Source organism: Sus scrofa, chromosome 9, assembly GCF_000003025.6.
Source record: "Sus scrofa isolate TJ Tabasco breed Duroc chromosome 9, Sscrofa11.1, whole genome shotgun sequence".
Classification (NCBI taxonomy): domain Eukaryota; kingdom Metazoa; phylum Chordata; class Mammalia; order Artiodactyla; family Suidae; genus Sus; species Sus scrofa.
The window spans coordinates 48,237,884-48,260,026 of record NC_010451.4 but is presented as its reverse complement, the minus strand read 5'-3'; the positions used below and the strand labels follow the sequence as shown (position 1 = coordinate 48,260,026).

Here is a 22,143-nt window from a genome sequence, read left to right as displayed (position 1 = left end):
TGCATCCACGCCACGATCTTCGGAATCAAGTGGACAGGTCGGTCCACCCTGACCAGCCCCCCTTGGAGCTGGAAAGAAATCTGATGTCTGGTAGGGGCGCCAGGGGCAGTGCGCCTGTGCCTACCTCGTAGTACTTGCCGTCGGAGTAGCAGCCGCAGCTGTGGGGCAGGATGCAGCTCTTGCCGTTGAGGACGTAGCCCGCGTCGCACTGGCAGCCCTCCACGCAGTAGTGGTTGCAGTCGCTCTTCAGGCGGATGGCGGCGCAGCGCGGCTGGCACACGCTCACGCAGCTCTCATAGTGGCTATTGGGGGGGCAGGTGACGGCTGGAACGGGGGACACAGTCAAGATCCACAATCAGGAGGACTGTCAAGGGTTTCCCCCAGGCCACCGCTCACCCACTGGGGAAGGAAGCAGAGCCCCCTCCCCTCTTAACCACCCTCTCTGCTTATCGCTGTGAAAATAATGGACCAAAGAGCAGATGGAGGCGACAAGGCTCCTCACATCACCTTTGTCCTCTCCTCAGCCTCGTTTTCTGAGGTCCTCTTGAATCTGTTGCCTTAAACGCACCTCCCAACAGGGATCTCAAATTCCGTGAGCCACTTGATTCCTCACTCCACCCCCACCCCCGCCTTGAGGTCCTCATTCAGGTTGATCTCCTTTCCCTATCCCCTTCCTCATCCTCTCAGCCTGTCCAAATCAGTCATTCAAGCCCTACACAGAGTCTAAACTTATTCGTAAAGCTCCCTACCCTTTTTTTTTTAAATCAGTGCCCACTGCATGCCACCACAGGATTCCAGAAAGCCCCTACTCTTACACCAGCACCAACTCAGAACTTCCATAGAAACTTTTTCTCTCCTTTTTCGTTTTTTTTTAAGGCTTTAGGAAATTTTATTTCAGGATTACCATAGTGATAAAGGCACTGCTGGATACATTTGCAGATCCCAGAGAGTTTTTTTTAAATTGAAGTATAGTTGTTTTACAACGTTGTCTTAGTGTCAGGGATATAGCAAAGCGATTCAGAGAACATGCACACACACACACACATATTCTTTTTCAGATTCTTTTCCCTTATAGGTTATGACAAAATATCGAGTATAGTTATACAGTAGGTCCTTGTTGGTTATCTATTTTATATATAGCAGTGTATGTATATTAATCTCAAACTCCTGTTTATTCCCCTCCACCTTCCCCTTTGGTAACCGTAAGTTTGATTTTCTGTGTCTGTGGGTCTATTAGAGAACTTTTTCTGAAGCAGTAGTTTACAAATAGTAGGTCCCTGAGCCCCTTGATTTCTGCAATGTGCAGTGTGTGTGCGTGTGTGTGCAGAGAAACCCATGTCAACTATGTTCTATGGTTTTCAAATGCAGGTAGATGCTTTTCTGGAAGGCAGGTGGAGTTCGGGTGAAGGGTAAGGGCTCTGGAGCCACAAGGACTAGAGCCATGACCTAGCTGCTCTGGCCCTCAGCTCTTTATCTGTACAATGCAGACACCCCCGGCACCTGCTTCATGGCTTGTTGGGAGGGACTGAGTGAGCTTGTGAACTTAGAATAGTACCAAGGACCTGTGTTTAGTCAGCATTAGCTAGTCACTAAAGACAGGTTTGCTTATATGTTTTACGGAAACTATTATTTTCATCAATGTATACAGAAAAGCACAACTACTATTATGTGGGAATTTCTACTCTATACCCTTTAGTCTTGAATCATTGTTTTTGCTCTGCTGTGTATGTGTATTTTATGTGTTTATGATGATGCTACAGTGAACATCCATGTACATTTTTGTCCTCATAAGTAAGTGAATCTGTACAATAAATTCCTGGAAGCAGAATTACAAGGTCAAACCGTATGTGCATTTAAGTTTTTGATAGATGCAACTGAATTGCCCCCTAAAGAGGCTGTGTCAGTTTATCCTCCTACCAAGGCTAAATGAGCAGGTTTACTTTCCCACCTCCTCACTGATTTTTTTTATCATCAAACTTTCTGGTCCTTGGAAATATGAATGGTTGCAGGCTATATTGACAAGGGATCACTATGCAGAATATATAGAGAACTTCTAAAACTCAACAGCAAAAAACCCAAACAACCTGATTCAAAAATGAAGAAAGGATTTAAATAGACACTTCTTCAAGGAAGACACACAAATAGCTGATAAGCACACGAAAATCAACATCATGTGATACTGCCTCATACCCATTAGGATGGCTACTATCAAAACAACAACAATAACAACAACAGAAAATAACAAGTGTTGGCAAAGATGTGGAGAAATTGGAACCCTGTGCACTGTTGGTGGGAACATAAGATGGTACAGCTGCCTTGGAAAATAGTAGGGTGGGTCCTCAAAAAATTAAAAATGGAATTACCATGTTATCCAGTAACTCTACTCCTGGGGATATATTCAAAAGACTTGAAAGAAGTATCTCGAAGAGGTATTTATACACTCGTTTTCATAGCAGCATTAGTCACAATAGCTAAACTGTAGAAGCAATATAGGTATCCATCAGTGGATGAATGGGTAAGCAAAATGTGGTCTACACATGCAATGGAATATTATTCAGTCTTAAAAAGAAAGGACATTCTGCAATGAACTACAACATGGGCAAACCTTGAGGACATGATGCTAAGTGAAATAAGTCACCCACAAAAAGACAAAGACTGTATGATTCCACTACATGAGTTATCTAAAGTAGTTAGGTTCATAAAGACAGAAAGTAGAACACTTGTTGCCAGGGGTTGCAGGTGCAGGGGGACGTGGAGACTTATTGGAATATTATGGAATGGAGAGTTATTATTTACTGGGTACAGAGTTCCAGTTTTGCAAGATGAAAAGAGTTCCGGAGATGGATAGTGGTGGGGGTCATGCAATAATATGAATGTACTTAATGCCACTGAAAAATGTACCTTTAAAAATGGTTACAGTAGTACATGTTGTTGTGTGGATTTTAACACAATAAAAAAATTCAAGCTGTATCTGTTGTATCCTTATTTCATTAGCATTTTTGTGAGGTTGATTATCTTTTTTTTTATAATCCATTTGCATGACTACTTCTGTGAATTGCCTTTTCAAGTCCTTTGCATATTTTGTGTTTGTTGGTCTTTTTCTTTCTTTTTTTTTTTTTTTTTTTTTTTTTTTTTGTCCTTTTGCTATTTTTTGGGCCGCTCCCACGGCATATGGAGGTTCCCAGGGTAGGGGTCGAATCGGAGCTGCAGCCACTGGCCTACGCCAGAGCCACAGCAACGCGGGATCCGAGCCGCGTCTGCAACCTACACCACAGCTCACGGCAACGCCTGATCGTTAACCCACTGAGCAAGGGCAGGGACCGAACCCGCAACCTCGCGGTTCCTAGTCAGATTTGTTAACTACTGCGCCACGACGGGAACTCCTTTTTCTTATTAAATTGTAAAAGCTCTTCAGAAATTAAAAATAGACTTTTGTCTGTCGTGTTAAAAATGTTTATCATTTGTCTTTTGACTTTGCTTGTTGTTGTTGTTGTTTGGTACATTTATTTGAGGTTTTGATTATGTTTTTGCCATGAAGAAATTAAAAAATTTAAAGTGGTCAAATTTATCATGTTTTCCCTTATGGCTTTGGGAGTTTCGCTTAGAAAGGCCCTCTCTACTTCAAGATTGTCAAAAATATGCCTTTGTTTCCTTCTAGTCATTTTATAACTTGAATTTTTATATTTAATCTTGGGTTCTGTCTGGACTTTATTTTTGAGTGAGGAAATGAAGGAAAGATTTACCTATTTTTCTTCCTGCTAGTTTGTCCCCTGTGATTTGAAATGCCGGCTTTACCTATATACCAGTGTCTTTAGTATTTGGGCCCATTTCTAGACTTTCTCATTGTCCACTGGTTAGCCTTTCTGTGCATGTGCCGGTTATTGACTTTCTTTAATTACTGAAGCTCTATAATACATTTTAATATCTGGGAAGATTTACTACCAATTTGGAGACGTCCACTGTTGTTTCAAGTATGCTGGTCCTATTTTCCCAGTACAATGAGCTCCATGTATCACTTTTTTTTTTCTTTTTTGCTTTTTAGGGGCCATACTTGCTGCCTATGGAGGTTCCCAGGCTAGGGGTCAAATCGGAGCTACGGCTGCCAGCCTACACCACAGCCACGGCAATACTGGATCCTTAACCCACTGAGATGGCCAGGGATCAAACCCACATCCTCATGGGTACTAGTTGGGTTCATTTCTGCTGAGCCACAACGGGAACTCCCTATATATCATACTTCTGATTCTTCCATGGCCCCCCAAACAGTGCTGAGATGTGACAGATGGTTAATAAATAACTGATTCTTGACAATAAGCTTCCAAATTCCTAATTCTGATTTTTTTTCACCCAAATGAAGTACTAAGAGCTGTGAGTGATGATGAATCTACACCTGGATTTCTGTTGTGACCATGAACGTGTCTCTTGCCGTAGCCAGTGGACTGAGGTCACCTTTGTGCCCCAGGTGGGCAGGATGCACAGGTGCCCCTGAAGAGCAATCTAGCAGTGTGACAGAACTGATAACGGCTTTGAATCAGATTCATCTCCCTTGAGCCCTGGCTCTGCGACCAACTAGCAGAGTCACCTCGAGCAGGTTACTTACTCCCTCTAAACCTCTGCTTCCACATCTGTAAAATGGGGATAATAATACCCCCCTCCCAGAAACAGTTAAGATAAAATGAAGTACAATTTTGCAAAGCTTCTAGTACAGTGCCTGGTACATCAACAAAAGACTTCTGTTATTAATAGCAGGAGCAGTTGTGGTAGTAGAAATAGGGTTATATTAAGTCCCTCAACTAGAGTTTATTGGATTTGTAGAGAAATACCTAAGAAAACCCCTGATTACTAGACTTTGGACCCAGGACTCCGATGCAGCAAAACTGCCCCTGATAAAAGAGAGAGTGATAATGACACTCAGCCTCAGCCAATCACTTACCAGGCATCAGGCACTGGGTGGCCTGGTTTATGAGACATCATCCCATTTAATTCTCACAATGGCCCACTGGCCCAAGGCCCAAGAGGCCTCCCAGACATGACCCTACAGAGGTGTACGCCCTCTGCAGTACCCAGGGGCTCCCCAACTCCCCAGAGCCCCAGAGCCCCCTGGCCCAGCCAGGATCAGAGGGGCAGCACAGCACAGTGGGGAGGGCACTGTCTCTGGAGTCATTTTCCAACTTACCCCAGCTATTTTCCTTAGGAAAGTTATTCAATTACTCAGAGCTTCTGTTTCCTCCACTAGAAAATGTGACCATTTGTAATGCCTGTTTAACAGGGTTGCTGTCAAGTCACAGGAGTATATGGGCGAGGACTCACATAGCACCCCGAATAGTGCCTGGCACGTGGTCAGAGCGCAGGACCTGCTATGCATTTATTATTTTCTTCTCTTATGCTATCTTCACCATCTAGTGCTCTAATTTAAGCCCCCCAATTAGGGACTAGAAGAATGACAGATGAAGCTGAAAGAATTTTACCGAGGGCTTAGTAATTAAAACAATCAGCCGCCCCTGCCCCCTCGAGGCTATTTGTTCAACTCGGGTGAAGGTGTTTGCCAATGCATTTGCAAATAAGATAATTAAGTAATAAATTATCCCATTTGATAGGAACAGCCAATATCATTGAAAACCAACAGCAAAACCTTGTTACCAATAAAGCGTGTGTTTAACAGGCAATTCCAATTTAACCCTTATTCTCCTGAAAACAACCTTCTCATATCTCAACATGAGAGTTGAACAAATTCTCAGTGGAAGTTGGGGGTGGGGGGCGGTGCAGGGGGAAAGGCCCTCACTCCTCAGAGGTTAATGTCCTGTCAAATATGGTCACATGCAACCATAGTCAAGACAGCCTCTTTGTGGTCTCCGAGCCCTCTCACTGATTGGCTGAGTTAGGGCTCCGTCTCCCGCAGCTTTTCTCTGCTTCTGAAATTCAAAATGGAAAACTGAGCTGCCTCCAACTGTGTCCGCCCCCCCACCTCCACCCACATGCCGTCTTTAAAGTATAATTTTTTCTCTTATTTTAGCTTCTCTTTCTGCCAGTCACCAGCACCACCTCTTCAGGCGCTCTCTTTTAGATGTTTGCCCCTGTCCTGAAACACCGAGGTAGAGGAAGCCCTATCCCTCTGGAGGTGGGACCATTGGCCCTGATGCTTGGCCTACCCTGTTGGTCTAGGCAGGGATGGGGCCTATGGTCAAGGGTGAGGCAGGGCAGACTCTGCCCTGAGTACCCTGGATGGAGCTCTGTGTGACTGTGCATACAGGAGGCAGCCAATGTCTGGACAGAACTTGGAGGAGGGAAGAGGAAAATCTGCTGACGGAAGGATGGGAGGACAAGAAAAATCATCTTCGTATCCTTTGAGAAGGCTCTCCCTTTCCCCAAGTCTTTCCCGGTCCTGCACCAGTTTCAGCCCTATGGGTCCAAGCGCCACAGACATAGGGGAACTTCTTGCTCAAAGGTTTGGCCATGAGGGCTTACTGACTTGATTCCTCTTCCTTTCCCTGAAGGACAAAAATTGGTACCCATCATTTAAGGTGAGAGTTCCTGGCATTGCTCTAAAAGCAGTTCTTCTCTATGGGTTCCCTGCCCGTTGCAGCTCGAGGCAATGGATTTGGGTATACGCTGTTCCCTGTCCCCATCCCAGCAATGCCAGATACCGTGGCATGGCTACAGGAAAGGAGGAAATCCCTGGAGTGGGTCTCAAGAGGCAGCAGGCAGGGTCTCCTTCCTAAAACTCTCTCCCTATCCTGCATCATTTGTAGGCCCCTGGGTCCAGAATCTGGTTTTCCAACTTCAAGGAAGGCAAACTCTCTCGCCCCACTGTGCTCACCCCAGTGAATGCAGAGTAGCTCTGGGGATTCATCCAGATCCCGCCTTTTTAATTTATTTATTTAATTTTTATTTTTTTGCTTTTTTTTAGGGCCGCACCTGCAGCATATTGGAAGTTCCCAGGCTAGGAGTCAGATCGGAGCTACAGCTATAGCCATAGCAACACAGGCTCCAAGCCACATCTACGACCAACATCACAGCTCATGGCCACACCTGATCCCTGAGCCACTGAGCGAGGCCAGGGATCGAACCCAAATCCTCATGGATACTAATTGGGTTTGTTACTGCTGAGCCACAATGGGAACTCCCAGACCCTGACTTTTTTTATAGGCATATTTATTTTTATTGAAGTCATCAGTGGCCCATTAGCCTGGACAGTCACCCCTAATGGCATGGCTCCCCACAACCCCTCACTCAGGGACAGGACCTGGCTGAAATGGCATCTTTTCCCTTCCCCCGCCTCACTTCCTCCCACCCTTCCCCCCAATCTACACGAATCCAATTATGTGGGATGTAAACTAACTGTGTGAGCATTAAACGACAACACTGTTTCTGGCTTTTCATCCAAATCTCCCTTTTCCAGGATGAAAAGGGTGTTTGTTCTCTGGGACCCCTGCTGTATCACTTATTTAGCAGTCTTTGCTTTCAGCTTCCATTTGTAGCCTTTTTCATACAGTTAGGCCTAACAGAAATTTGCTATAGCTAATGAGATTGAGATGGGAAAACAGACCGAGGCGGATTGGCCAAAGACCAACAGCAGTTCTCTTCCCCATTGTTCCTCTTGTGCTGTGCTAAATGCAGACAAATGATTCCAGTACTTAGCACACCCATATAGTGTACAGGTTGAGAGCAGGAGCTTAGAGGCTGGAAGGTCAAACCTTGACTTTGCCATTGAGATCGTATGACCTTAGGGAAGTTACTTAACTCCTCTGAGCCTCGCCTTCTCCCTGTCTAATTGGGTTATTGAGGAGATAATGCTGATAGAGTGTTTCGCACTGGGCTTGGCTCAGAGAAAGCCACACAGGATAACAACACTGCCACTTAACATGCATGGAATGTGCTAGGCTTTCAATTACCTAATTTGATCCTCCTGACATTTCTGGAGCATAAAGGGTGTGGGCAGCAGCATTATCAGGGGAAACTAAGAACCAGGGAGGAAAAGCAAAGGGCTTCAGGTCACGCTCATCCTTAAGGATAGAGCAAGGGTAGAATCCAGGAGCTCTAGTTCTTTCGCTTCTTTCTTTCTTTTCTTTTTCACTGGACTCTAGTTGATGCACAATATTAATGTTAATTTCAGGGGCATCTAATTCTTTTTCCAATGCTTTTAGCATTTGGCTATATTTCATTTTTCAAACAAAACTTTATTATTTTTTCGCCACCCCACGGCACATGGAGCTTCCAGGCCAGGGATCAGATCTGAGCTGCAGCTGCAATCTACCTGGATCCTTTAGCCCACTGTACTGGGCCAGGTATAGAACCTGCGTTTTGGGGCTACAGAGACGCCGCCGACCCCGCTGCGCTCTAGTGGGAACTCCAGCATTCTGCTGTATTTCATAAATGCAAAGACTGACACACCACATATATGAATCAAATAGAATAACACACTAAGAGAAAATGTATAAATCATCAGTATAATGATGGGTTCATGAGGTTCTAGAACTAAGCAACCTACTAACTCACTCCTCCCCCATTCATCCTTTGTTAGCAGCTTATTGTGCCCTTACCACATCCAAATGTCATGTGCAGCGCTCTGGGCTTTAGGTACGTGATCTTATTTCATCCTCAGAGGAATACATGAAATAAACTGTATTACCCCCATTTTACAGATAAGAAAACGGAGGCTCTGGGAGGTTCGCTATCTTGTTTTGGATTACAACTCGATTCCAGGGAGCCTATCCTGAAATTGCCCCACTCAGTGTGCTCTGACTTCTGCAGAGCGGGATGACTGGGCTGCCCACAACCAATCAAAGGGCCAGGAGAGACAAGGGCCAGGACTCACAGCAGGATGTGTAATTCCTCCAGCCGGTCACCGCGATGCCCTGGGTCTGGCAGGTGCTGGCGTAGTTCTGCAGCCAGCTGCAGGCGGTCTGCACGGCGCCCCCGTCGACGCAGGAGTCGAACAGGCAGTTCTTGTAGAAGAAGGTGGGGTTGACCTTGCTGTGACACTTGGTGAAGCCCGAGTTCTGGCTGGGGATCAGGCTGCACAGCTGGTGGACCTTGGAGAAGCCTTCCACCTTGGCGCAGGAAGGGCAGCGGTCACCGCAGCCAACCTGGCAGAAGGTGTCCCTCTTCACCCAGCTCTGTCCAAACTCATTGACGCTGGAGGCAAGCACACCCATGGGCAGCTCCAGGTCGTCGTCGGGGTTGCCGTTATAGCGGCCACAGAGGCCGGACGTGCTGTTCTGCAGGCTCCGAGGGACCGTAACGGACAGGAAGGTCTTCCAGTCATACACAACCTTCAGGCCAAAGTCCGTCTCCACCACCACGTGGAAGCCAAAAGAAAAGATGTTTATCTTCCCTTGTCCCAACTTCAGGGGCAGATAGAGCCGTTCACTGTTGACCTGCAAGAGAAAGAGGGTTGGTCTAAGTACAGTGGGCTCAGGGACCCCCACCCCCACCCCCAGCCCTGCTCTTGTCAGGACTGGCCTCGGAGAGGCAGCCCCAGGGCGGGGTTGCAGCAGGTTGCACGGAATCTTTGCATTTAGTTGTTGTGTCTGTCAGTCAACGATTATTATTAGGATTGGAACAGACTTAAATGACTATCCTTTGTACGCTAATATACCTATTTGTTTCGGGGCCTTCTGTTTATAGCATTACTCCCCCCAGGAGTTCAAATTGTTTTCTCCAAGGTAATGAGAGGGTAATAAGAATTCAATTAAAGTTTAGACTAAAAGACCCAAACCTAGAATGCTTGTGTTTCTATTTCCAGCTGTACTGTGGATTTATGGTAGACAAGCCCCTATTTGCTAATTCTTCAAGATTTGCTTTTTCCTGAAGAATGACTTGACTTTGCGGGTCCCTCTGCCTAGGATGCCATCCTTCACCCACCAACATTCTTCTCACCCCATAGACCCAGCTCAAATGTTGCCTCTGGTATAAAGCAAGATTTCCGGAGCCTGTGGTCAGAATGAACCGCCTCTTCGCCTGGGCAACCAGAACATGTCATTTACGCGTCTCGCCTGTTCTTCTGCACCTTTGGCCGAGATCAGGCACGCGAACGCTGCTGCTGAAGCCCGCAACCCATCTGCCTTATGTTACAGCTGGTTGTCTGCACTTCCGTCTCACCACAGATTAGGAGCAACTTGGGGGCAGGCACCACGCTTAACGACCTACAAAGCCACCTTCGCCCACTCCCCGTGGGGTGCCCAGCTGGGTGCCTCACACAGAGGGGGCACTTGACCTGTTTCCTCCCATAGATTTTAATTCCGAAAACAAGGAAATCCCTTAACATCTGCCTCTAGAGCTCGCGGCCCTTGTACCATTTTGTTTTGGTTGAGCCAAATCCTAGAGCCCCTGGCTGGCTGCTTCGGTGATGGAGAACAGAGTGTCATGAGGGCTGAGAGGAGAGCTGGTCTTGCTCACAAGAGAAGAAGGAGGCTGCCAACGGGATGGTCTAAGACTGTGCCCTGACCTTCTTAATCTCTTTCCCACCTGACTCCTGTCCCAGCCCCACTGCTACTGCCTTTGTTCAGACTCTCATCGCCTTCCTCCTTGACTCTTGAATACCCTCCCACCTGGTCTCCTGCCCCAGTACTGCCCTCCTCCTCCACCCACTTACTGCCTCTCCATATTTTTCAGTGCAACTGAAAGCAACTAATTCAATACTTAAAACTCTCTCCACAGCTTGAATCAAATGTGGGATGCGCCAAGCACATCATACAGGGCTCCTACCGGGCTCTCCAGGAGCCGGTACGCACCTCTCAGACCCAACCCACATACTTCCTCCACCCCAGCAATACCCGACACTTTGCTGTTCCCCAAACGGACCACGTAGCCCCACTCCATATGTCACTTCCTTGGCTGCGAGTGTGGCGGTGCTTTCTGTGTCCCTCTGGGGCCCCCATCCTCAGCAACTGTGATTGTGGGTTAATGAAAACTCACAACTGGTCTTGGCCAAAGAGGAGCCATTTGGCCCAGGAGGTTATGAGTCCCCACTCCAGCCCCAGCTCCACCCGAAGGGCAGCCCTTGGCCAAGGACTGACCAACACAGGTGGCCAACTCTGTGTACAGGTCATAGCCAGACCACATCCTTGCTGAGATCTCTGCCCCTGGCACCGCCTTCACTTTCAGGAATCCCCATACGGGACTCTGCCTCTGGGGAAACTGACCCAAGACAGCAATACTGCCCTTTCCCCATCCTCCCAGCCTATGGAGCAATATTCACCCTGCAAATTTCAACTCAGCTATCTCCTTTTCTATGAATGTTTGTCCAGGCAGAATTCACTCATTCATCCAGTAGTCATCAACTTGGCACTACTGTGCACCAGGCACCATGCCAAACGCTGGACTAAAGCACAGGGCCCTTTGCCTAGGAACTCACGAGAAAGTGGCAGAGACAAGTACCTAAATGGGTAGTAATAATGGGGTCTGATAAAACCAACAACAGAGGTGAATAGATGCACAGGCACCAGACTCAGCCTGGGTCTGACTTTCCTTTTCCCAGGATGCTCTTGCTGCGTCCCCCTCCTGGCTCACAGATGCCTTTGGGGCTCAGCTCCAGATCATTTCTTCCAGAAAGCCTTCCCTCCGCACCCCCAGGCAGTTCAGGCAGCCTGTTCTCTCATGACCGCCTCACCCCCATCCCCATCAGGTCACACATTTTTGTAGGACTTCACATCACAACCACGTTACCTGAGAATACATCTGTCTCTGCCACTAGACCCTGACTTCTCTTAGGACAGATGCCATGTTTCATGTTTCTACCCTTGGGCCTTGGCACAGAATAGGCATCAATACAAGCCTGTCAAACGCCACTGAGCCAGAGTGATGCTCAAAGCCTTCCTCTTCTCTGATGGCCACGGGGCTGGCGATAAGTGGTAAAGACACCAACTGTGAGGGTCCTGAAAGCCTTCGCCTTGGCCTGGACCAAGCAGGACCCGGCTGGCCGACACCCAGGGAGAGGGCCGGAGAGGCCATCTCTGCGGAGCTCGCGCTGGATGGCTGAGGTGTGGGCTGTGCAGTGCCTGGGAGTGGTCCGCCTTCTGCTGCTCACCCCCACAACCCCGCCTGGCACACAGATTGCATGTTTATTTCTAGATTCCCTTGGTTTAGTGGATTCCCTTACATCCTTAATGCAGGGAAAGGTCAGTGTCCCAAGGAGTCACTTCCATGTCACCTCTATTTTTGCAAGCACCGGCAGTGACCCAGGCCCTGTGCTGTGTTTTGCCCGTCACTTCACTGCACGCTGTCATTATAACGGCCTTTATTCTTCTCTCAGGGAGAGAGAGTGACTAATAATAACACCATGGGAAAAACAAATGCAAATCATTGAACAAGCAGATCCTGTAATGCATATTAATAATTCAAAGTAAATGCTAAACCTATCCCCCAGAACCCCAAAGAAAAGCACCTTCAAGCATCCCAAACTTGGTCTTCCTGTCAGATTTGAAAGCTAGCTACTCTATTCCCAGCTTGGGCACTAGGACGTCTGGTGACTTAGAAAGACGGGCCCTGGAAATCCATTCCTCCCCTGCACCCATTACTCTCTTGTTGCTCCCTATTGTAGGTGGAATTTGTGTCTCCACAAAATTTGTATTGAAGTCTTGACTCCCAGCACTCGTGAATGTGACCTTCTTTGGAAATAGGGACTGTGCAGATGTAATCAAGTTAAGATGAGGTCACTAGAAAGGGGTGGCCCTCAATCTACTGACTAGAGATGTGGCCCAGAGAAACAGGACACCGAAGGAAGGAGGTCTTGGAAAGATGGATGCAAGGGCTGGAGGTGAGCTGCCACAAGCCAAGCGTCTCTGACGACCACCAGAAGCTAGAGAATACCTGGAAGAGATGCTTCCTAGGGCCTCCGAGGGAGCACAGCCCTGCTGACACCCTGACTTCAGACTCCTTGCCCCAGAATGGTGAGAGAAAACATCTCTGCTGTTTTAAGCCACCTGGTCTGTGATGCTTTGCGAGGCAGCCCTAGGAACTAATTCACCCTTCCCGACACATCTCCTTGTGGGAGGAAGAAACCAGTGTGGTGGTTCTCATGGCTCTTGACTTTAGGCATGAGAGCATCTCACAAGACAAGGGTGGGACACCGCGCCTGGAAGCTGAGCTGACTCATTAGGGCCTTAGCCCCAGAGCAGAGGGAAGGGGAGGCAAACACCCAATGAGAGGGGGGAATCAGCTGCCATGGAGGAGAGAAGGGAGAGCAGGACACGTGTTCCTGAGGATCCAGTGTCTCTACTGAAAATAACTGGGTCAGAAAACATGAGTAGCCTCAGATGTCTTTATCCCTAAACACCGAGGGTGTAACACAAGGCAGAAAATACAACTTCATGGTACACTAGATGGGACAGGGCCTATGAACAGGTTGTACTTTAAAAGGAAAAAAAAAAAACAAACAAACAGAAAGGTAGAAAGAAGGAAGCATGTCGAATGTCACAGAGATAAGGAACAACATCCAGATTTATAAATCGAAGGGTAGAACTGTATCAGATGAGGAGCAAAGGAGAAAAGGACAAATAGGATGCAGCCCTGTGGACAACATGATTGATGTGTTTGTTTTAACACAGGCGGTGCAAATGGAGGAGAGGGATGTTATTGTAATGAGGGGCCCTGACTATCCAAGCATCTGCTGGGAACCTTATGTGGCTGAAAGCAACACATCTGATATGCTCCTCACTTGCCCTTGGAGGCAATTTCATCTCCCAGATCGCTAAAGAGGGGACCAACAGCAAAAGGAAAGCCACAGGGACTTGGAAGAAAGGGCTTATGTGTCAGCTCCTTCATTCACTTGACAAATTTTTGGGGTGTCATGACGCTCAGTGATTCATTTAACGTAAAGATGGATTAGGTGTGGTCCCTGCCTTCAAGAAGCCCACGGCGACAACTGAATGAGCGAGACGTGACCATCGTGGAAAAATGCAATATGATTCATGTCATAAGTGACAGAGGGCCCAACTGCTACGAGAAGCACAGAGGGGAAAAAAAATAGGGGGTGTGGATAAAATATCCAAAAAAGGGAAGAAGAATGGGCACAGCGACACACCCATCTTTGAGGCTAAGAAGCACCTTTTCTGGTAGATGGGAAGAGAGTTTCAGAAGCTCAGAAACCTCTCAGAGAAACGTGGGTCAGAGAAGGGGGTAAGGGAATCTGAAGAAAGGAAAGGGATCAGCAGAGCTGCCCAAGGAACTGCTTAACACGCCAGAATTTGAAGGGGAAGGTACACACGATGAGGAGGGGCCTCTGTGGAGATGAATTATGCAACAGACCAGGGAGGATGGTGTTACAAGGCTGACGTCTTAAGTCAACTCCTCCAAAATGCCAGAGCAGAAGCTGTCGGTGGCTTGTTACCATTCCAGGTTCTGCTGGGGGCCACGCCGGTGGAGGTGGCGGGAAGTGGGGGGCGGCCTGCTACTGGGGCTGAAGAAATTGGGCAGGACCTGGAGTTTTTGGAACTCCCCAACCCCTGCTGGCTCCTGTCTTCATGCTCAGGGGTGTGAAGAGGTGGGGAAAGGTGAGAAGACTGCAGGAGGGCCCCACGTGCTCCAGACGGGACCAGACTCCTGAACGCTGGGTCCCCTGGGAGCCAGAGGGAGACTGGAAGAGGCGCAAGGAGGTCCAAAGGGGCAAATATTTTGATCTCAAAGGAGGGGGGGAGGTGGCTTAGACAACAGTGCCACTTAGAGACACCTGGTCCGTGCTAAGCCCCTTCTCATCACACAGGGAGGGCGACAGTCCGAGGTCGCTTGGTGGCAGCCAAGCCGGGACTCTATCTAGGTCTGTGTATCCAACACACTCTGCTACAACATGAAAGCCGCCCTTTCCAGAGCTGGCTCTGTTCCTAATTTGCTGCCTATGTCTTGAGCATTTTTCTCTCTGAGGGCTCAGTTTCCTTATCTGTAAGATACAGTGACGGGATGTCTCCGGGGCCCCTCTCGGCTCCAAGAGCCTATGTTTGTCCTTGGATTCTGAACCTGCCTGATTCAGCTGCAGCCCAGCATGCTGACCCAGGACCCCTGTCCACACATCCCCACGACTCCCCTCCTGGGGTCCGGCCCGTGACCACTCACCAGCACAGTGTGCTTGTAGGCCCTGTGAATCACGATGCTGTAGCCAAACACAGTCACGTCCACCTGCTTGACCCACAAGGCCAGCGACGGGTCCCGGTCCTCGTTCTTGGCCGTGACGATGAACTTGGGGAACGTGTCTGAGCTCGGCCTGCTTCCTGTGGTGCACAGGATGAGCGGGCAGCTGGTCTGGAAGTCAAAGGGGTAGCCGTCAAAGGTCAGGTAGTGGCCGTAGCCCGAGACGATGCAGGAGGCATCAGTGCGGGCCTGGCAGTAGTACAGGCCGCCTTCCTCCAGGCAGTACTCATCACTCTTGCAGGGGATGGTCTCACAGTGGACGCTGTTGTCTGTGCCGTTGCAGTAACAGAAGATCTGGCAGTCCAGGTCCACCCAGAAGGTCTCATTGGTGGCAAGTTGGTGCCCCTCAAAGTTGCAGCCACACTCGCTCCGGGCGACACACTGGCTGCCTTGCAGGGCATAGCCCTCATCACACTGACACCCCTCGGAGCAGCTGTCCACACAGATGGGGCCCAGGGCCAGGGTCTCACATGTCTCCGTACACGTCATGCACTCCTCGAAATGGCTGTTCTCTGGGCACTCCAGAGCTGAGGGTGGGCAAGAAGAAGACAGGCTTGAGAAAGGGACAGAGGTCAGGGACAGTGTATGTGCACTCCTTCCTGTGCATGAGTGCGTAGGCATGCACGTGTGTGGGTGCGTATGCCCGTGCATGCATGTGACTGCATGTGTGCGTGCACATGCTTAACACTTATTTCTCCAGCACAGTGAGCTCAGCGGCTGCCACATGATCAGCACCACCATTCACTTTGGGAAACATCCAAGGCTCCGTGAGCCCCTCCCTCAAGGGTTCCTCTAGTGCACTTCGCTTTTCATGCAGATTCCGGACCGTGAGCCTGTACTGAGCACCTAAGACACAGCAGGCACTGTTCTAGGCGTTTTAGTGTAATTTTCTCAACAATCTGGACAGTAAGAAAAGTTGTAACACGCCTGTCTTACAGGTGATGAAATGGAAGTTTAGTGACTTAACTCAGCTGATAGCGGAGGGGGATCAGAATCTGGATCTCCCAGTTCTAAGGCTCCTGACTTGAAAATTCTGGAGAGAGAGTGTCCTGGAAAAAACAAGGGCTTTGAGGCTGTAGAGATCTGTAGGTACCATCTTTGGGCTTCCGTTTCTCCTTTTATTAAATAAGGACAATACTTACCTAGCACTGCTGTTCCAAGAATTAATAACCTAATACATCCAGCCCACATTAGAGACTCAGTAAAACTATGCCGTATCCCCTCTTACACTTCCTTCCATTACAGTAAGTTTATGTAGGTGTTATAACTCTACGGATTGGACTTTTCCCTGTGTCTTTCATCCTTCTGCCCCTGGTGCCCTCTGACCTCGCCCAACTGCTCACTGACTCCTGTACATGGTCTCCCCACCCCCCTGTGCAGCCCCCACAAAGCCAAGCCTACCCACCCTCCAAGCTTCATTTTAAGTCACACTTCCGCCCTGAAGCCTTCCTTGATAGTCTGTGAGTCACTAAGCACAACACATAAAACGACAGCACGTGCTGCTTACCATGTGACTGTCCCATTTTTCTTTATGATTTTAGTTTGTCAAAATTTGACATGAGCAGGGACGAATCCAAGTGCGCAGAAGAAATTTACCTACAGGTCTGTGGCGTCTGAAGATCTGTGATGGTCCCCGCCATCTCCTGGGAGTTCAAGCTCTTGCCTTTAAGGCTTTCTTTAGTTCTTACACATACTATCAGTCCTTAAGAGGGTTTCATAATCCAAGGACACAAAGGACACTATAGAGAAATAAATTGCATGGCAATAACAGCTCTGCCCATAAGTACCAACTCAACAGCTTGGCACTGTGTGCTGAAAGCCAATTTTTCCCCCCTCTGGGCTAAAGGACTGTCTCCACTTCTGCTGACTAGTTGAAGGCTAGTTCAGCACTGATTAAATATGTCTGTATAGAGGGATTCTCACATTTTGTCCCTAAATTATGAATGTTATAACACTGACTGCAGGTTTATGGTGATAGCAAATAACATGACTTATTTAAATGGCTCTCGTTTTATGACTTATTGTGTTGTCTGAATTTGTCTGAATGTCTGGATCACACAGACATGAAGTAATAAAACTTCCCCTGGCCTCTGAAATGCCTCTGAAATTACTTAATTGGGCAGCCTGGCTCTGCCAAAGAGAGCTGGTTAAAAATAACTGAACACAGCGGCAGTGGTTGTCTCTCTTCAGGTCCAAAGAAGATTGTGTTCCTGATTTGCAGCTGTCGCCCAATCCGATCCCCACTCTGCAGGACCCTGGCCAGATTAACCCCTTATTACCTGGAGACTTAATCAAGTGTGCCCACTCTGGTTCTTCTTGCCAGACCCACCTACGCAAGATCAGGTGCAGACATCCTGGGGCATTCTCACGTGTGGGCCTTGGTCCTCCACCCGAGGAAGCCAAGTCCCATGGGGCTGCTTCTGTTCACATGTCTCTCTCTCTCTAAGGAAGGCACTGACAAGTGCTCCTCCAGCTCTGCAGGCCCAGCTCAGGGTTGGGAAGAAGCTATTCTCTGCAGCCGTCTCACCCAGGAAGAGAGAGAATCATCACCATCCCGCCGCACTGACTTTGTGTGAACAATGTCACCAAACCGTGCTCCGTGCATAATCCAGAAACACTTCCTGCCCTATAGGAGGTCATAGTCTAAAACGATGGCACAGACATGGCCCAGCAACGGAGTGAATTAGGTATGGGGCAGACTTCAAAATCCTGTAACATGAATGAACTATAACTGGAAAGCTGAGGCAGGAGAAGGGACAGAGATCGTATTAGATAAGCCGGAGCGAGGACAAAAGCAGATGTGGGGGTGAGCTAAAGTGAAGGCTTTGGAAAAGGGTTCTAAGGTCCCACTAGATGTGGTGGCCCCTAGAAATCCTGGAGCCTCCTACCCTGAAAGTGACCTTATGAAAAGAGCATGCTCCCAGAATTCACAGCATCTGCTATTAATCCCTCCCTAGTACAGATAAGATCACCAGGGATAAAACTGCCCATCTCTGAGAGGACAATGCATGTTCCTTGGACTTCTAATGCTCAGAAACCAGAGTATTATTTTAAAGACAAGTGTGTGTGCTCTTAGCTCTAAGATGTTTCAATTGAAAGGGCTTAGAGGAAAAGTCAAGATACTCCCATAGCAATAGATAAGCCTTACCTAGACCTTGACTTTTTTTTTTTTGCTTTTTAGGCTGCACCCATGGCATATGGAAGTTTCTAGGCTAGGAGCTGAATTGGAGCTATAGTTGCCAGCCTACACCACAGCAATGCAGGATCTGAGCTGTGTCTGAGATCTATACCACAGTTCACAGTAATGCCGGATCCTTAACCCACTGAGCAGGGCCTGGGATCAAACCTGAATCCTTATGGATACTAGTTGGGTTTGTTACTGCTGAACCACAGCGGGAACTCCCAGACCTAGATTCAAATAATATTCCCTGCCAAGAGGAATCAGGGCTTTTTGGAGTAATGGCTAATTCCAGTCTGGGGCAGGGGAGGTTTAAGAGTTGATATGGGTGTGGTACTGGTATCAAAACAGACAGACAGACCAATGGAACAGAATAGAGAACCCAGAAATAAACCCTGACACCTACGGTCAATTAATCTTTGACAAGGGAGGCAAGAACATCAAATGGGAAAAAGAAAGTCTATTCAGCAAGCATTGCTGGGAAACCTGGACAACTGCATGCAAAGCAATAAAACTAGAACACACCCTCACACCATGCACAAAAATAAACTCCAAATGACTGAAAGACTTAAATATACGACAGGACACCATCAAACTCCTAGAAGAAAACATAGGCAAAACACTCTGACATCAACATCATGAATATTTTCTCAGGTCAGTCTCCCAAAGCAATAGAAATTAGAGCAAAAATAAACCCATGGGACCTCATCAAACTGAAAAGCTTTTGCACAGCAAAGGAAACCAAAAAGAAAACAAAAAGACAACTTACAGAATGGGAGAAAATAGTTTCAAATGATGCAACTGACAAGGGCTTAATCTCTAGAATATATAAACAACTTATACAACCCAACAGCAAAAAAGCCAATCAATCAATGGAAAAATGGGCAAAAGACCTGAATAGACATTTCTCCAAAGAAGATATACAGATGGCCAACCAACACATGAAAAAATGCTCAACATCGCTGATTACAAGAGAAATGCAAATCAAAACTACCATGAGATATCACCTCACACCAGTCAGAATGGCCATCGTCAATAAGTCCACAAATAACAAGTGCTGGAGGGGGTGTGGAGAAAAGGGAACCCTCCTGCACTGTTGGTGGGAATGGAAACTGGTACAGCCACTATGGAGAACAGTTTGGAGATACCTTAGAAATCTATACATAGAACTTCCATATGACCCCGCAATCCCACTCTTGGGCATCTATCCGGACAAAACTCTACTTAAAAGAGACACGTGCACCCACATGTTCATTGCAGCACTATTCACAATAGCCAGGACATGGAAACAACCCAAATGTCCATCCACAGATGATTGGATTCAGAAGATGTGGTATAATACACAATGGAATACTACTCAGCCACAAAAAAGAATGACATAATGCCATTTGCAGCAACATGGATGGAGCTAGAGAATCTCAAACTGAGTGAAATGAGCCAGAAAGACAAAGACAAATACCATATGATATCCGTTATAACTGGAATCTAATATCCAGCACAAATGAACATCTCCTCAGAAAAGAAAATCATGGACTTGGAGAAGAGACTTGTGGCTGCCTGATGGGAGGGGGAGGGATCGGGAGCTTGGGCTTATCAGACACAACTTAGAGTAGATTTACAAGGAGATCCTGCTGAATAGCATTGAGAACTTTGTCTAGATACTCATGTTGCAACAGAAGAAAGGCTGGGGGAAAAATGTAATTGTAATGTATACATGTAAGGATAACCTGACCCCCTTGCTGTACAGTGGGAAAATAAAAAAAAAAAAAAGAGTTGATATGGAGTATCTTGTTAATCCAGGAAGTAAGAAAATGATAGAGGCTTTTCAAAAGGACATGGGAGGCAACTTGAAGGGGCTCCCACCGGCCAAATGTGGAACAATTTCAACATGAAAATAATTAACAAATGTAATATGAAACAGAGATCATTGAAAAAAGTAGGACTCCATGTGTCCATATTGATAAGATAGATAGATGGCTGGGATGGATAAACAGATGGATGGACAGATGGATGGATGGAAAAGATGACAGGCAGGTGACAGGCAGACAAAAATTAGAAGGGAGAGCTCTTTCTTACAGTAAAATCACACCTGCTGTCGGGTATAAGTGGAGAAAGTACAGGGGCTGCAAACTGTCAGCCTGTCAGCATCGGGCTGAAGACTGATACAGGCAAACACCATCAGTGGGCACTGCATCAAGCAGGGCACTGTGATGACAGGCAGGATACTGCATGGTTTGTGAGAATCTCCCCACAGGTTGCTCATTGGTCACCAGAGAAGAAACAGTGACTACAGAGTGGAGACATTTGACAACACCGGGGACCAACGTGCCCATCGCCAGTGAGAGGAGGCTGGACAGAGCGTGTCCCAGCACACGACGTGATTACCATGAGGAAAACACACATTGCCCATGCAGGAGGCTGGGTGGGGATGTACCATCTCAGGGGCACATCAAACCCAAACAGAGGGTCATTCGATTTTAAAAGGGGTGAGACTATATTCTTTAAAAATGACTATATCATAGAAGACAAAGAAAGCTAAGGAATTATTCCAGATTAAGGGAGACTAAAGAGACACAACAACTGAATGCCACATGTGGTCCTAGACTAGATCTGTCTTGGCAGTCGTGGGGAGGGGGAGGAACCATAAAGGATACTCCTAGGTCCACTGGCAAAACTGAAATACAAATGTTAAGTTATTGCCTCAATGTTAAATTCTTAAGGTCAATAACCACCCTGTAGTGTAAATGAGTGTCCTGATTCTAAGGAAATACACATTTAAGTATTTCGGGGCAAAGGGGCATGCCTGCAGCCTCCTTCCAAATCAAGAGGCAGAGAGAATGACGTAGCAAATGGGGCAAAATGCTAATGATAGGTTAATCTGGGTAAAAGTTATGTAGATATTCTTGCCACTTTTCTGTAACTTTAAAGTTATTTCAAAATAAAAAGCTTTAAAAAATATAACAGAAGAGGGAGTTCCCATTGTGGCTCAGTGGTAATGAACCCAACTAGTATCCATGAGGACGTGGGTTTGATTTCCAGCCTCGCTCAGCGGGTTAAGGATCCAGCTTTGCTGTGAGCTGTGGTGTAGGTCACAGACACCACTCGGATCTGGTGTTGCTGCGGCTGTGGTGTAGCTCCTATTCGACCCCTAGCCTGGGAACTTCTATGTGCCGCATTTCATATAATGGAAGAGAGCTAACCAGATACAAAGGATGGAATCCCAGCGGTGGCGCTGGTCTTGGTTAGGGCCTATCTTCTTGGTGGGGAAGGGATGGGAGCTGCGGTCCAGATGGGGCCTCCAGGCCTGGGCCCACCCCCTCAGCCACTCCTCCTTCTACCTTTCCAGTTACTCCTTCCTCTGGGCTCCTCCATAACCAAGAGGGCAATTATTTTAATTACTACCAGTACTTCTGAGATCGGTCAGATACTTTGGGGACAAAATAAAAAACCAGCCACACGGAACTCTCTTCATAATCATGGTTAGGTTTGCCCTGGGGAGTAGGGCTCACCTCTTCTCTGGGAAAGGCCCCCCGACTGATCATCTCCTGCTGAAATCATGGGGGTTCCGCCTTGTCAAGAGAGAAGGCACTTGCTGAGCCATCACAAAGATTTCTGGTCCTTTGACATGACTTGTATGTTCTGCTAGATAAAACCACCAATCAATAGGATGGCTGATTGCTCTACAGCAAAGAGGTACTGTGTAATTAGAAATAAGAATAAAGGTGACAAATAGTCTGGTTTCGGGTGATGGGCCTTCCAGAAGACATGTCAGACTAGGGAAGGGACCCACAGTAATTCCCTTGTCCTTGAGCACAATTCCACCAGGAAGAGAAGATCCAGTA

The 22,143-nt window shown here is 47.4% G+C and overlaps 1 protein-coding gene across 16 annotated transcripts in view; it reads right to left on the bottom strand.

Moving 5' to 3' along the window:
* The window catches only part of LOC100523684 (tubulin-specific chaperone cofactor E-like protein), a 165,490-nt gene that overhangs the window by 26,249 nt on the left and 117,098 nt on the right, over window positions 1-22,143 (bottom strand). For all 16 annotated transcript variants that reach the window (XR_002335685.1, XM_021062995.1, XM_021062996.1 and 13 more), the window contains 3 exons: window positions 15,049-15,650; window positions 8,816-9,377; window positions 125-324 (listed from right to left, as the gene is read on the bottom strand). Coding sequence is in view for 15 of the 16 variants with exons in the window: in XM_021062995.1 (XP_020918654.1) it covers window positions 125-324; window positions 8,816-9,377; window positions 15,049-15,650 (1,364 nt within the window). In the remaining variant the exon portion in view is untranslated. The remainder of the gene's footprint in view (window positions 1-124; window positions 325-8,815; window positions 9,378-15,048; window positions 15,651-22,143) is intronic.